The following is a 16,669-nucleotide window of genomic DNA, read 5'->3' on the forward strand; positions in this document are numbered from 1 at the left end:
AAAGATTTATTTCCCTGCTTGATTTGATTAAACATGCTTTGCCAAATTGATGCATGAGAGCCAGTTTCTATGAGGACTCTCTTCTGGAGATGTATATCCATGTAACTCTATTTCCTCTCATATCCGACTGCTTGTTTCCAGTCTTTTGACTGCTTCCTCGCTTTTGATGCCTTGATCTTTGCTTACCTGAATTAGGTGCTTCTCTGCTACCTTTCACCTGCTCTTTTTCTGTGCCATTGTTTTCCTTGCTACCCTACCTAAAACCAGGCCCTAGAGAAACAGAAAGAATACACTGCCTGCCTTAGGAATGAGCGAGATATGCTCAGAGAGGAGCTGGCTGACCTGCAGAAGACAGTGAAGACGGGAGAGGTATGTTAGCATGAGCCTGGACCTCAGGTCCCTCGCTGCTCTAGTCTGGCTTTCTTCCTTTCACCCTGCCATCTTTCCTAGCCTGAATACAAACTACAATGTTTATTCCCTAATCCAGATTTGGTAGGTTTAAGTTATTTCTTCTACAGAGCTATATTCCATGTAACTGATTCTAACCAGGTTTTACCTGTGGCAAACATGTATTGTTGCAGAATTACCTCACAGAGCTTACTGCTTCCATATGGGCCTTTTGTGATGGTGGGTTTTTCCTCCCCCTGCAGAAACATGGCTTAGTTATAATCCCCGATGGCACTCCCAATGGTGATGTCAGTCATGAACCAGTGGTTGGAGCCATCACTGTTGTGTCTCAGGAAGCTGCTCAGGTCTTGGAGTCAGCAGGAGAAGGGCCGCTAGGTAAGATACTGGTTGCTGTGTTGACATGGATGAATGTTGCCCTAATGGGTTTTCTGCTTTTTCATATCCCAACTTGGAAAACAGAAACAGCATAAAGGCTGTCTGAGACTCAAGTGGATCCTTAACCAGAAGAATCTGGGCACATTAGCAGCATCTGAGTCATTGTAAGGCAATAAGTGTAACTGTAAGGTCCGTGGATGGAAGTATTGTGGGTCTATACACATTGTTTTTACTTAACTGCAAACTTTCTGCGAAGAGATAGTCTAGTATACCTGTGCTACGGGAGCAGAAGGCCGGCAGACTGCCCTTGGAACATCTGGTTTTACGTTCCACTACTTACCCCAGGGTTCTGTACCTCTTTTCCAGCACATTTCTTAAGCCAAGAAACAGATAACCAAAAAGATAGGTATCAGAGAAGTGCGACTGCCAGAGCAGGGCTTCCCAGACTCAAGTCTAAACCTCTTAAATTTAACCTTTTGAGAATCTGACACCTCTCTCCAGGAAACTCCAAAGTTGCTGACATCTCTCCAAGAAACCAAAGCCGCCCATCCATTGACCCCACTAAGAAATCTACTCTAGAGGAAGAAAAATGGCACAGATAGATTCTGTATTATTAGCTTTTATTTTTTTAAAAAAATCTTTTTTCCTTTTTTCATTTTGTTTTCATATATGTGTTAGCTTTTTAGAGGAGTGAGCGATGTTAAGTGTGAAGCAAACTGAAAAACATTTTAAAAGTGAGCACGTTCTCCAATGTGGAGCATTGTAGGGCACTCTGAATAAAGCAGGATGCCGGGTGAGCAAGAGAGGTCTGGAGAATGGAACGGGAACACGGCCATAGGCAGCCCAGGGTGTTCCCCGCGGCTGTTTCCCTGGTCTGCAGGTCCAAACAGGCAGACCTGCTTGGAAGGTGCAGAATAAACCAGGATCTATATTTGGCTGTGACCCTAACTGTTTATAGAGGGTAGTGGCTGGCCAGGTGTCAGCTGCTTTTTTAACTGAACCACGGTATCTCTTCAGTTGAAGGGGCCTGTTTTAATGCAGGCTTGGGAAGAGTCAACCCCTCCAGAGGCCAGGAGTAAGCCCTAATGATGCTGCTACCAAGCCTCAGATCACCCATGGATGCCCGCATCTTTTTTTTTTTTTTTGAGACAGAGTCTCACCTGGTCACCCAGGCAGGAGTGCAGTGGCGCAATCTCAGCTCACTGCAATGTGCAACCTTTGTCTCCCGGGTTCAAACGGCTTCCTGAGTAGCTGGGATTATAGGCACCTGCCATCACGCCTGGTTAATTTTTGTATTTTTTTTTAGTAGAGACAGAGTTTCACCATGTTGGCCAGGCTGGTCTCGAACTCCTGACTTCAAGTGATCCACTCACCTAGGCCTTCCAAAAGTGCTGGGATTACAGGTGTGAGCCACCACGCCTGGCCCAGCTGCCCACATCTTGGAGTGGGTCCCCTTCCCTCCCCACTGGCTTTTGGGGACTTTGCTTCCTCCAGCATTGTGTTCCTCTCTTTTCTCTCCTCCAGCTTCCTTCGCCCAGTCCTGCTGTTACCCATCTTCTTTCACATATTTGGCTCTCTTCCGCTAAGGGCTCAGCCTGTGGGAACACACTTGACATTTGAGTTGTCTACTAGTGAAAACTTGAAACAAGGAAATGACTTCCTTTGTCCTTCAATTTGTCTTTAAGTGGCAAATCACTGCATTGGGGAGCAAATGTTGCATTTGGTGCCCTGACAAGTACCAGTTGTGTGGAAGTACGTTTTAGATAATTAGGAACTGTTCTGTAATGCTACCAAAGCCTTTATTTCTTTAGATATTCATAGCTGTAAGTAATGTAGCTTATCAGATAATATTAGCTTATGAGTTTGAACAATTTTTAATTGTTTATATACTATATCGTCACATTTAGTTTACGATCTTTTTCATTTGTTTTAGATGTAAGGCTACGAAAACTTGCTGGAGAAAAGGAAGACCTGCTGTCACAGGTAAAGGCATTCTTATTGGAATGTAATATATTTTTAACGAAGTTACATGGTAAAATACTAGCTAACTGAAATGTACATTAGAAAGAAATATGCTTATTTCAAACATCAGTACTCAAGTGAGATTTGAAGGATAGATAATTTGTATTTTGCCTCTGTTATGTTCTTAAAAAAAATTTTTTAAGGGCACATAGTTTAAGGAGTCATATAGTTTTCTACAAAGCTTGTTATGAGCATAGCAGTCCCCTGCCCTGGCTCTTCTGTCCTCAACCCTGACCATTTCTGTTAAGTGCTTTTAGCTGATTCTTGTGTACTGTCCTTGTATCTCTGTATAACATACTTATGTTGCTTCTTGATCGTTCTGCTTCAGGCATTCTATATCGACATCCCTTTAGGAAGATGAGGATTTAGCTGTTTCATCCTCTGTCCCTGCCACACATACACATTATTTCCCACTCCCATATCCTCCTAATAAAGGAACAGTGTGATTCCAGTCTGCTTGTGTCATTAGGACCCTCTAAACACTACTCACAGTGGAGCCAGATTGCATTTGAGGATCACAGTTTATCTCCTTCACAACTATTAGTTTCCTCTAAAGTTAACGTTACTGTTTTTCTTTGTATTTGCTTGGTTTTCTGTCATCAGTTTAGCCAGTCTCCAACAGTAGATTAAACCCACTCAGGATTTTCAGATGCACATGGCATTCTTTCAGTTCCAGTTTGTTGAATCTTGGTGCATCTGACTTGTCCTTTCTGAACTAATGGCTTGCTCTCTCCTTACATAGATGATGGTCACCCTTCATTGACATCTGGGGCTTTTCTTTGGGTTGGGTTTCCTTTTTCTGGTGTCTTATGCCTTGCTCATTTATTCTCTTATTTTGGTACATCTTCCAGTAACTTCCTGAGAAGAGGGTTTGAGGGTTGTTAATTTTTCATGACCTTGCAGGCCTGAAGATGTCTTCATTTTGCCCTCTTTCTTGATTAAAATAGTTTAGCTGGGTATAGAATCCTGAGTTGTAATTGTTCTCTTTAAGATTTTTTAAAAAGACATTTCCTCGTTCTGCTGTGGCTTCAAGTATGGCTATTGAGATTTCATGAACGTTTTGAGTTCTGATCTTTTCTGATTTGTTATCTATTTTTCTCCTCTTTGTGGAAGCTTGTGTCCTATTCTGTCTCTAGTGTTCTGGTGTAATTTGAAGATAGTGATGTGAGTTGAAGTTTTCATGTGTGATGCTGGGCCCTTGTCAATTCTAGGAGCACCTATTCTTTAGTTCTGGGAAAATTTCTTTTGAAATTGAATGATTTTGTTAATGATTTTTTTCCCTCCCATATCCTCTGTGTTCACTGTTTTGGAACTCCTATTCAGTCATTCAACGAATGTTGAGATTTTGCTATTTAACATGCGTTATTCTAGGCACTTGAGATATTTCAGTGAATAAGTTAGTTTAGAAAAAAATTCCTGCCTGAGGGACATTCTAGTACGAAAACATCAGACAATAAACAATATATGATAGAGAACGTTTGTGTGAATGCATTTATTACATGTGTATCTCTGGCTACTTTCTGCTGCATAGGGGCAGGCATGGCGTGGGTAGAGAGCTAGATTTTACCAGGACAGTATTAATGGGGCAGGAGAGGTGAGGGAGTTTGTAAGAAAATGATTATAATGATGGACCTTAAGATTAAACTGGATGAAGAGGATTTGGGAGATATGCAGGAACACATCAGGTATAGTAGAAAGATGTAATCTGTAGATTAGTGGTACCAGTGTGGTTGAAGGGTTGTTGGAATTCTGGTCTAGAAAGAATGACCTAGAAAGATGAGGAATAGTGGTTAGAGGATTCATGGAACTAAATTGTGTAGGGACTACAACTGTCTAATGATGAGATCTGGTATTTGACTGTGAGAGTGAGTAGCTGAGGGTAAGAAAGGATAGATGGCAAGATCCTTAGAAGGAAGGTGGGTTAGTCCATTTTTTGCTTTGCTATAGAGGAATATCTGAAGCTGGGCAATTTATAAAGAAAAACGTTTTCACTGGGTGTAGTGGCTCATGCCTGTAATCCCAGCACTTTGGGAGGTTGGGGCAGGTGGTTGAGGTTGAGTGTCGAGACCAGCGTGACCAACATGGTGAAACCCCAACTCTACTAAAAAGTATACAAAAATTAGCCAGGCATGGTGGCAGGCACCTGTAGTCCAGCTGTTTGGGAGGCTGAGGCAGGAGGGAGGCAGAGGCTGCAGTGAGCCAAGATCAAGCCACTGCACTCCGAGACTTCGTCTCCAAAAAAAAAAAAAGAAAAGAAAAAGAGGTTTAATTGGCTCATGGTTCTGCAAGCTGTACAGGAAGCATGGTGTCAGCATCTGTTCAGCTTTTGAGCTGTTTCCTGAGGCCCCAGGCCAGGCTGGTCTTCAACTCTTAACCTCAGGTGATCCGCCCACCTTTGCCTCCCAAAGTGCTGGGATTACAGGTGTGAGCCACCATGCCCAGCCAGCCTCAGGAAACTTCTAATTGCAGAAGAAGGTGAAGGGGGAGTAGACACAAGTCAAGAGCCGAAGCCAGAGTGGGGAGGTGACATACACTCTTAACCAGATACCGTGTGAACTACCAAAGCAAGAACTCACTCATCACCAAGGGAATGGTGCAAAGTCATTCATGTGGGATCTGCCCCACGACCCAGATACCTCCTACCAGGCCCCACCTTCAGCACTGGGGATTACATTTCAACATGAGATTTGGAGGGGACAGAAATCCAAACCTTATGAGGTGGTGTTCCAGAAATCGAGAGATCATTTGTAAGGGAGATCCTCTACTTAGATATACATAGAAATTGCCAAAAATTCAGACAGGAATAGTCCAGAGGGAGTGCAAGTTGGGAGCTATTTAATAAATGGTAATGAAGGAATGGGATTATGGCAATGATAAGTAGTTAGTATATATAATTTGAAGAGATGAGATTAAGACCTGGGACTTTTAGGGAAGAAGGAGGGAAGATAACATTAAGGAAAGCAAGAGGACACCTATTCCATCTTTAGGTTCAGTGGTAAGAGGCTGTGGAAGTAAAAAGCCAGTGCTTGGCTGGGCATGGTGGCTCATGCCTGTAATCCCAGCACTTTGGGAGGCCAAGGCGGGTGGATCGCTTGAGGTCAGGAGTTCAGGACCAGCCTGGCCAACATGGTGAAACCCCATCTACTGAAAATACAAAAATTAGGCTTGCTGGCATGTGCCTGGAATCCCAGCTACTTGGGGGGCTGAGGCGGGAGAATTGCTTGAACCTGGTAGGTGGAGGTTGCAGTGAACTGAGATGACACCGCTGCATTCCAGTCTGGGCCACAGAGCAAGACCCTGTCTCAAAAAAAAAGTGAGAGCTGCAGAAGCAGGATGCTTAAGGGAGAGCGTTCTCATCAGAGCATGAGGGTAAAGGGAGGATGCTCAGAGAAGAGATTGAGAGCAGATGGTCTGCTGATAATGGACTGGTCATTCTAGAAGGCACAGTGGAAAAGTTTCAGGCATTGGGAAAGGTTAGGAGATAAGGTTAGTGGCATACAGACCCTTGTGAGAAAGAGTGCAGAAGAAGGACATGACCCTTTGCAAGAGGCACGTAAATAGTAATGATAGAGATGAGATTAGTCCTGGTTCCTTCAAGGCAGCTAAAGATGGTGACCCTATGTGTGTTGAAAGGGCGGAGGTGTCTGGGAAGTATAGATTTACTTATAGATAGTCGCAATACAGAGCTCATCCTTTTCCCACTGGGGAGTAGCAAACTTAACCTTAGTGCAGAGGCTTCTCTTTGACCCCTTTTGATAGAGTTAAGGACAGCTGGGAAGCCATCTTGATATATCCAATTATTTTTATATACAGAAAGTTTTATAAGTAAGAAAATTTAACCTATGTCTAAAAGTAAACAACAACAAAAAACTGCTCATGGACTCTTCCATTTTTAAAAATAATCCCTTGAATATATCCCATCAATTAACTGTTTACATTTTTATTTTATTTTAGAGATGAGGTCTTACTGTGTTGCCCAGGTTGGTCTCAAATTCCTGGGCTCGTGTGATTCTCATGCCTCAGCCTCCCAAGTAGCCGGATACATAAGCACATGCCACTGTGCCTGGCTGGAATTTTCCTTTTTAAATAAAAGTAACAAAAAATTACCCCAAAGATGTACTGTTCCATAAGCAGACACAAATTTAAAATATGGCTACTTTTACTGGGACACCTGGTCCTGGGGCTTGCTCTTTTCGATGTTTGTTCATAGCTTATCTTTAGCACTTAGGACAGCGTGTCTCCTATTAGGCACTCAAGAAAACAGGTTTTGAATGAATTAATGATTTGTGTGGCTATTATTATAAGGGTCTGCTTTGTTCTATGATGTGGCCGTAGAATAAGCATTGGCTTCATTTGAGAGACTGGAACTTGCTGATGAACCTTTATTTTCATTTCAGATTAGAAAACTGAAGCTTCAGTTAGAAGAGGAACGACAGAAATGCTCCAGGAATGATGGCACAGTGGGTGACCTGGCAGGACTGCAGAATGGCTCAGACTTGCAGTTCATTGAAATGCAGAGTAGGTACCAGGGGACAGGCCAGTACCAGTCTATATATAGACTGTGTCCCAGGAGTTGGGTTTGTCAGCAGGCTGCTGGAGTCTTGTAATACACTTTTTTTTTCCTTTTTGAGGAGTCTCACTCTGTCGTCCACACTGGAGTGCAGTGGCGTGATCATCAGCTCACTGCAACCTCCGCCTCCTGGGTTCAAGCAATTCCCTGTCCTGAGGAGCTGGGGGCATCTGCCACCACCCCTGCCTAATTTTTGTATTTTTAGTAGAGACGGGGTTTCAGCATCTTGGCCAGGCTGGGCTTGAACTTTTGACCTCGTGATCCACCCACCTCAGCCTCCCAAAGTGCTGGGATTACAGGCGTGAGCCACCAGCTTACATTTTTCTTTCTTTTTTCTTTTTTTTTCGAGACTGGATTCTCACTCTGATGCCCAGGTTAGAATGCAGTGGCACGATCTCAGTTCACTGCAGCCTCTGTTTTCCAGGTTCAAGTGATGCTCCTGCCTCATCCTCCCGAATAGCTGGGATTACAGTCGCCTCCCACCATGCCTAGCTGATTTTTTGTGTTTTTAGTAGAGACCCGGTTTCACCATGTTTACCAGGCTGGTCTTGAACTCCTGGCACCTCAGGTGATCTATCCGCCTCGGCCTCCCAAAGTGCTAGAATTACAGGCGTGAGCCACCACGCCTGGCCATAATACACTTTTCTTAAGAGATATGCTACATAGATTGGTTAGTCCTTGGCCAGTCCAGAGAAACAGTCCTAGTCAGCAATACAGCTGAATAGAGGCTCTCCCAGCCTGTGTGCTTCAGGGGATGATGAGGCTTATTGCTCTTACTCTTGTTGAGTAAAGTGATCTCCAGGAACTTCTTGCACATAGTGAAACGGCTTTTGACAACCTGGCACTATCCTTTTCCACACCCATGTGTCATCTTTAAGTTCCCATACAGTAAGCTCCCTTCCCCATTAAAGTTTTTTTCTCTGGAATTTATCTTGGATTATAATTGGAGGAATATATTTGGAACTACTTTACACTAAATTGAATAGTTTCAGAATTTTCCTAGCAGTATTTTTATTAATCCAAATTAATCTTTATTAGATGAAATGTAAAGTAAGTCCACAAAATAAACATCTATTCATTTTACTCAGATTTTTCCAGTTTTTCTCACTTTCTACTTTTGATCTCATAATAAAATGATCACTGTATTCACACTAATTTCCATGGTAGGAAAATTTCAGCAGCAATTTATAGTTAGCCTTTGTTAGTGATTCTGTATAATTCTCGGACAGAGATTTTTATTTTTCCAATAAAAATAGTGACTTTTCTGATAACTAATATTAAAATCTTGTTTATTCCCTGAACTTTTCATCTAAATCTTCTGAGATAGGCTGCCAAGTAAAGAGTTCTTGGGGCCAGGCTGAGGTGGTGGATTGCTGGAGCTCAGAAATTCAAGACCAACCTGGGCAATGTGGTGAAAACCTGTCTCTTTGAGAAAAAAAAAAAAAGAGAGAAAAGATTTTTTGGATTAAGGCTTATTAACTTTTGATATTGGTATTATCTCCTCTGTTAGACATCAGTTGGGACACTTGTGACATTTCCTGGTGAATATTTTGTTCAAAAATGCCATTTTGGTGTGGAGGGTAGATGAGGACAGGGACACAGGAAGAGGCAGACTGACTAGTCAGGAAGCCACTATGATGGTGAGCCTGAACCAGTTCAGTGGCTGTCAGCAGCCTCAGAGAGAGGGTAGGGGACAGATCTGAGAGATTGTCCTTATGCAGCAAATTTAAAAGGAAACAGGTTGAGGGGGAATGGGCTGGCATTTATATGCGAATGCTTCCTAGGTAGGTAGGTGTCGAATAGCTGGTATTTGAAGAAGGTAAAGTACCCAGGGAGGAGGTGTAGAACAAGGTGAGCTTTGCAGAACTGTGGGAAAGCTGGCAGAGACAAAAGCAAGCAGCTCCCCTGGACCAGAAGGCCAGGAGTGGAGCAACTCTCAGATCTGGACAGTGCCTTGCTTATTATGAGAGTGTTTTGGAATGGGATTTCAAAACACAAGTGAAATTACTGAGACAAAGGACTTAAGCTTTTGAAAACAAGAAGGGAAAGGTGGTTTGGAGAGTGAGAAGGAAGCAGCACATTTGGATAATCAATAGGTTGCTGAGGTTAACAATTTAAAAATCAGATCCTGAAGCTTCTTTTAGAGTTCAGAAATAGGAATAGTTCTCTTTCGCTACCAGATATGGCTTTTGGGGAGATGGTAACCCTGTTACTTTTAAGGTGACAGTAACCTTCCAATTAGAAAAATCTCTCACATTGAAGACTATAGATAACTGTAACCTTGGTCATGTGGAAATGTAGCAAAGTTAAGTTAGATAATCTGAATATTTCCTATGGTAGGTTAGATTTGGTTATCTTTTGGAAATGTTATTACTCTAATCATGCCAGAGACTGGTTTTTGCTAAATTTGGATTCTTGGAGGGATTTTAAAAGTCCCTCCCCTATCATTTCTGAACTTTTCATTTTAAGTGATTTACTTCCTAGGTCAGATGTTCGTCTGATAACTTACAGCTCTACCCATAACACATTATCATGTTACTGAACAGCATTTATTCCAACATATATTTATTTAAGCATACACTATGTGCAAAGCACTTGGCTAGGTACAGAGGTAGATTTAAGAAGGCCAAGACAGGCCCCCTCTCCTTATATACATATATGACGTTTAAAAAGCATGATAAATGTCATAAAATGCAAATAAAATACAGCAAGAGAAAGAGTTATAATTAACTAAGGAGAGACATGTAGGAGGTGAAAATTGAGCTTGGCCTTGAAAGTTGTTTATGACTTAAGTCAAAAGTGGGAGAAAAGGACCCTTAGGGTATTGGACAGCGGAAGCAAAACCTGGGAGATGGGAAGGTATGGGGCCGGGTTCAAGGAACCAGAGGGCCCAGTCCCATGGCCATGGAGGCGCCACAGGCTACACATAAGGTTGGCAGGGGCTGCTGCTGAATTGGCAGGGCTCCTTTCTCCAGCTCTATTCACACACATCATAGGGTGAAGAATGAATTTTCTTCTGACTCTTGCTGCAAGTTATACTGTAGTATCGCATGTGCTAGAGCATCTTGTAGCTGAAGATGCTGTGGTTGTTGTGTGTGCATTTGTATTTTGTAATCTTAAGACTGCATGGTCCTCTCGGTGCCACAAAGGCACTGCCTGATGGCTCATACTGTCCATCTCTGACAGGTGAAGATAATTCGTTGTTATCTTCTGTTCTAGGAGATGCCAACAGACAAATTAGCGAATACAAATTTAAGCTTTCAAAAGCAGAACAGGATATAACCACCTTGGAGCAAAGTGTAAGTACTTTTACATAGTACCAGGTGATCTAAACGTCCTTCCTGCATCTAAGTGGCTAACAGCCCCATGAGTGCCTGGGTTGCCTTGGGATGCCTTTGCAGTTGGATCCATTAAAGTTCTGTGTTAAAATAGAAAAGCCAGCAGGGAGCACTTGGTGGGGCATTTTGGCCTTCTGTTTTCTCTAAAAACATAGGAAACTATAACTATCATTGTTTTTTGTAGATATTTCAAGAGAATTCAAGATCATCATTTGCAACAAAATCCCTTAGTATACATTCCAGAAAGTCTTAAGAACTTTTCCATTTAGTGAGTCTCTTTGGCACTTAAACAATATGATCATCATAAAACTTAGCATGGGAAATTGGCCCTAAAATGACTCTACAGCTGTAATCCTCTCTGGGGACATTTCTTGATTTATAAATAGCAATGAGTTCTGAGAGGACCTATGACTCACCCTTAGGGGACTTGTTAGTGTTACATTACTTGGCATTTATAACGACACTGTATTTCCATCTTGGCTACCAAAAAGTGGTGACTTCTAGTGCCCAGTGCTAGAGGCCTGTGTTCTTATACTTACAGATTAGCCGGCTTGAGGGACAGGTTATGAGATACAAAACTGCTGCTGAGAATGCTGAGAAAGTTGAAGATGAACTGAAAGCAGAAAAAAGGAAGCTACAACGAGAGGTACTTAATAGGCTTCTTGGAAAATACATTCCTAAAAATATCTTTTGGAAATAAATTCTTAGCTGTGTAAGAAATGTGATACTTAAGGAAACAGCAGTGGAGTCACTAGTTTGTGTTGGTTTTGACCTGCATACTGACTGCCATCTACTTTCATGTTTTGGTCAGTTAGATAGTAAGTAAAAAGACAGTTTTTGTTTTTGCTTCAGATCAGGGCTATTTCCCCAATTTCATCTTTTCTGTGATTAAAACAAATAAATAATCCTCAGTATCATCATTTAATACCTCTACCTGACAGAAAAAATGAGGCTGTGGGTCCTGCACAAGGCCATCACAATTAGCAGTGCTTTCATTTTCCAGGAAGTTGAAAATAAAGTAGCACTGATGTTGTCTCTGACCACATGTAGTGACTGCACTCTCCCTGTCTCCAGTTACGAACAGCACTGGACAAGATTGAGGAGATGGAGATGACCAACAGCCACCTGGCCAAGCGGCTGGAGAAGATGAAGGCCAACAGGACAGCACTTCTGGCCCAACAGTAGGAAGACCACCCTTCGACCTGGGTGCTGCTCCTTGGGGCCCTACCTGGAGGGATTGACTCTTGTCCATTGACACAAACCCCTTCTAGTACTGTTTTGAGTTTTGTCGTTAAAACAGCCACCTCTGTATTTTATAATTTATGAGCGAATGAAGCCAGTTTGAATCTTCGTGAATGAACACTTTGGATTTTGTTGGGAGTTTGATTCTAGACTAAGAACCAGTCCATGCTGTTTTTATTTTTTATCTCCATAATTGTAGAATCATGTTTACTTAACATCTTCCCCCAGCTGCCTCAGTAACTGGGCACTCGGAGGCCTTGGCACAGATTCTGGAGGACAGACAGCAATTCTATGAGTGCTCACTGAGATAATACTTGCTGGAGACCTCAGAAAACACAAGTGCCTTCTCCACGGTGCAATTCAGACTACAGTGATCTCCAGTGGTCAAAAGACATTTACCCTTAATATCAGACAACATTTATATTTTGGTGAAGAAACAAGTTCATGGGTGAGGAATCTGTGTTTCACTCAAATTTATATGTCTGGAGGAAAAAAGCCTTTTTTTGTAAAATATTTAAATTTATATAAGAAAATGTTAGAAAAAAATATGGGGAGTGTATATAAAACTTGCTTTATTGCATGGGGCAGGTGAAGTCCAGGCCTAATACTCTTAAAGTAAGAGTCAGGTCCTTTATTCTTCAATACAACTGTGCTGTACCTGGTAAAGTATTTTATCTGCTGCTTATGTGTGGAATGAAACCTCAAACAAACCCAAAGTGGGAGGGTAGGGCAGGGCGGGCAGGGCGGAAATCTGCCTGAAGATTCTATTAAATACACCCTTTTGCCAACCACAGTTGGCTACTGACATGTTCATTTTGTTACAGGAGACTTTAAAACAAATCATGGCAACCACATCTGTCTTCTTTTGTCTCCTTCTCAAGGAGTAATAATCTGGAATGTAGAACTTTTAAAGACTTTAGTTTCATCTTTAGAGGTACCCTGTCCAAGAGGTTTTTTTAAGTCATGGAGTGCAACTGTTTTGCAGGATTTATGATTGATTCTCTTTTGCTGTCAGTACCCAGGTGGTTTTATTGAAATTAATTATTATTTTATCTTTAAAGTGTTTACACAGAAAACATATTGGGGAAAATCTAGTACCTAAAGGCACATGAGATAATAAAACTAGACTTTAAAAAGGTAACTCAAAAGTGAATGAAATAATAATTTGTTCTTTCTTTAGCCCTTCATTTAAAAAATATGGATACCAATCTCCGGAATTTAGATGATTTTCCTATACATTTTCTTTTCTGTTGAGACAGAGTCTCGCTCAGTCACCCAGGCTGGAGTACAGTGGCACAATCTTGGCTCACTGCAACCTTCACCTACCGGGTTCAAGCGATTCTCCTGCCTCAGCCTCCTGAGTAGCTGGGACTACAGGTGTGCACCACCAAGCCCGACTAATTTTTGTACTTCCAGTAGAGACAGGGTTTTGCCATGTTGTCCAGGCTGGTCAAACTCCTGACAGCAAGTGATCTGCCTCCCAAAGTGCTAGGATTACAGGTGTGAGCCACCGTGCCCTGGCCTATACCTTTTCTAATAGTAGCAACAGTTGTGTGGTTGGGGGGGTGGGTGGAAAGGTTTTCTAAAGTGCAGGTTTATTCTAGAACTCCATCCCCGCCAGAAGCAACATACTGTGTGACCCAGCTCTTAAAGCTCAGAAAACCCCTCTTCCTCTCTACTCAAGGTCACTCAGCCTGTGCCCCACCTGGGCTCATGGAACCTCATTTCTGAGATGCCCTGGTCTAGTTTATGGAGTTCTTATTGTTCAAAACTGACCTTGCCTATTTTGTGGCACAATAAATATGACTAACTCATACTTATGCCGGGGGCAGTGGCTCACCCCTGTGTTCCCAGCACTTTGGGAGGCCGAGACGGGCAGATCACCTGAGGTGAAGCGTTTGAGACCAGCCTTGCCAACATGGTGAAACCCCGTCTCTACTAAAAATATAATATTAGCAGGGCATAGTGGCACGTGCCTGTAATCCCAGCTACTCGGGAAGCTGAGGCGAGAGAATTGCTTGAACCCAGGAGGTGGAGGGTTGCAGTGAGCTAAGATCGCACCATTGTACTCTAGCGAGTGAGACTCCGTCTCAAGAAAGGAAAAAAAAACAACAACTCATACTTACTGTAGATGAAATAAGGACTGTTTTCTTCCTTTCCTCAAGTTTTTTTTTTTTTTCCTTAATAATCAGCTTTGGTTATTGAATACACTAGATGATCAAGTCAAGCTTTCTCCACGGTCAATGCCATCAGAGCCTGTGACATGTTCAGGACCTCTTTTAAAAGGCATCTGAACTGACACAATATATACATAATAAAATTAAATAAGAAATTATGTTAGGACACGTCTATTTATTTATAATCAATCCACCATATATAAAAGAACCCTACCAGTTAGTTAGAAGGCAAGTGTAAGTCTTAAGTGCTCCCAACAACATCAGAATACAAAGAATGAACAACACATCCCACAGTGCACTAATGACCATATTTAACACCTCTCAAAGACTTTGTATAGATCAGGCAGGTTAGCAAGCTGCAGGATATTACCATCTTCTGTGAAATGTTTAGGAGGCAGAATGTGTGAGCGCAAGGCTTTATAGACAATGTGTTCCACAGTCCACTTCCAGGAGTTTGGAATGGAGCCAGGCACTTCACTCTGGAAAACACATTAGATGTCATAAGTCTCCCTGACTGCATCCCAACATATACTGGCATCCTGGCTGATGGGATGTGCACTGGGCCTGGAAAGACTTGGTGGCTTGTAATGGGCTGTGTTATTAGCGCTTTTGAAGTGCATCTTGTGGGCCAGCCTCTCAGGGATGCCACAGGCCTGAACACAAGAGGATTTTTTTGTTGTTATTTATTTATTTAAAGACAAGGTCTTGCTCTGTCACCCAGGCTGGAGGGCAGTGGTGTGATCACAGCTCAATATAGCCTCAAACTCCAGGGCTTAAACCATCTTCCCACCTCAGCCTCCCCAAATGCTGGGATTACAGGTGTGAGCCACTATGCCCAGCCAACACGAGCTTTTTAAGGGGAGAAAGAAGCCACTGCTCTGTGGGACTGTCTCCTGTGGAACCTTTATTTTCATTCAGGGAGAAAATGGTTTTTGTAGCAGAAGCTATAACATAATGTCTGATCCTGTACTTGGATGGCAACAGTAGGAAGTACCTAACTTACATGAAAAACAGGGCTCTGTAAGTAGTCCTGTTTTCTAATCCCCAGGGAAGGAATGAAAATACTATTGGGGATGATTCTGCCTCATTATTCCTTTCCTCCATGTGAGCCTTAGCTATCTCACGTGTAAGAAAATGTTCTCTTTTGGCCGGGCACGGTGGCTCACATGTGTAGTCCCAGCACTTTGGGAGGCCAAGGTGGGTGGATCACCTGAGGTCGCGAGTTCGAGACCAGCTGAGGCAGGAGAATCGCTCCTGGGAGGCAGAGGTTGCAGTGAGCCAAGATGGCACCACTGCACTCTAGCCTGGGCAACAAGAGCGAAACTCCATCTCAAAAAAAAAAAAAAAAAAAAAAGTTCTTTCTCAGCTGTACTTCCTTTTATTGAAGTAAAATTTCCAATCAAATGAGATAGTTGCCACATAGTTTGGTAAGTGTGTTGCTTGCCTTCGCCACTGGAATGAGAAATTTCCCTAGAGGCTTTGGCCAAGAGGACTGAATCTCCACCCTCCGACCCACAGACTTGGAATCCTCGAGCATGCCAGCTGGACTTCAGCCTCCCATCTGAAACTGGCTCACACTGCTCAGGAGATGACTGTGAACAATCAGGGGTCATACGCTAATTAAAGTGGGCTACCCTTTGATTCTTAGAATATTTCAACTCTCCTCTCCAACCTCCCCCAAAATACATGTTAATTTGAAAAGCATTATCATCTGACTGGAAAAAGTGTCAATGAAACATTAGGAATCTAGACAACCTTTTGTGTCAAGTTGACCTGTAAGAGGAGTTACAGAGCCCTGTTTTCCTGGCAAGGCAGTGGTCAGATAAAAAGTAAGGCAAAAGCTAAGACAGACTGGTGCAACTGACCCAAAATCTGAAAACTAGCTACACACTTCAGACCTAACAGTGGGAGTATATGGACTCTCCAGCCTCAGACAATCTAACTCAGCCTCCCATTTCTCACTGTGATGGCTTGTGTTTTTATATTTGACAATTTCTGAGGCCACTCTGCAGGTATGTTCTCCATGAGCAGAAGGAAGTAAAACTCATGAATAAAAGCTGACTATTGTGTTTGAACCTTGTTGGGTACAAAGAAATCCCAAAATTTTAGAGATGGGCAAGTTTCATTTCCTAAAGATTGTATGGGGGCCGTCCTGGTCCTGGGGTGCCAGTGTGCATCACCACTGTACCTGCTGGCCTGAGAGGGTCGACTCCTCAGATATGTACTGCTTCCGGATGGAGTAGAACATGGCACATTCTTTACTGAGGCTTTCAAAACATTCCTTTTCTTCGTCCCAATTCACCTGGTCCAAAGAATTTAATACCTCAAAATAGGTACGTATTTAAATACATTTTCATTCTAAATGGAGATCACAGACTACTTAAAGCTAAAAATCTAGGTGTGACATTTTAGGCATTAAAACTATAAATGGGACTGCTGAATACTGCTGGGGATGAGTATTAGTGAGGATGAGAGGAGGCCCTCAACTGTCCTACCCTTATCATCTTTATCATTCCAGATCAAAGGGTGGTCAGGTG

At 42.5% G+C, this 16,669-nt stretch overlaps 2 protein-coding genes across 33 annotated transcripts in view; one reads left to right on the top strand and one right to left on the bottom strand.

Annotated features, from left to right (window-relative positions):
* Positions 1-13,129, top strand: part of LRRFIP2 (LRR binding FLII interacting protein 2) — a 125,407-nt gene extending 112,278 nt beyond the window's left edge. For 24 of the 27 annotated variants that reach the window (XM_021666576.2, XM_021666577.2, XM_021666580.2 and 21 more), the window contains 7 exons: positions 268-369; positions 651-783; positions 2,717-2,766; positions 7,203-7,323; positions 10,595-10,674; positions 11,255-11,359; positions 11,788-13,129. In XM_021666576.2, the coding sequence (XP_021522251.1) occupies positions 268-369; positions 651-783; positions 2,717-2,766; positions 7,203-7,323; positions 10,595-10,674; positions 11,255-11,359; positions 11,788-11,898 (702 nt within the window). In that variant the 3' untranslated portion in view covers positions 11,899-13,129. The remainder of the gene's footprint in view (positions 1-267; positions 370-650; positions 784-2,716; positions 2,767-7,202; positions 7,324-10,594; positions 10,675-11,254; positions 11,360-11,787) is intronic. The other 3 variants (XM_012455705.3, XM_012455706.3, XM_012455703.2) reach the window with 1 other exon arrangement.
* MLH1 (mutL homolog 1) overlaps positions 12,091-16,669 on the bottom strand; it is a 56,219-nt gene continuing 51,640 nt past the window's right edge. For 5 of the 6 annotated variants that reach the window (XM_064360148.1, XM_012455708.3, XM_012455713.3 and 2 more), the window contains 2 exons: positions 16,321-16,434; positions 12,091-14,611 (listed from right to left, as the gene is read on the bottom strand). In XM_064360148.1, coding sequence (XP_064216218.1) covers positions 14,444-14,611; positions 16,321-16,434 — 282 coding nt within the window. In that variant the 3' untranslated portion in view covers positions 12,091-14,443. The remainder of the gene's footprint in view (positions 14,612-16,320; positions 16,435-16,669) is intronic. The other variant, XM_012455710.3, reaches the window with a different exon arrangement.

Source organism: Aotus nancymaae, unplaced genomic scaffold, assembly GCF_030222135.1.
Source record: "Aotus nancymaae isolate 86718 unplaced genomic scaffold, 86718_ANA_hifiasm-v0.15.2.pri h1tg000038l, whole genome shotgun sequence".
Lineage (NCBI taxonomy): Eukaryota > Metazoa > Chordata > Mammalia > Primates > Aotidae > Aotus > Aotus nancymaae.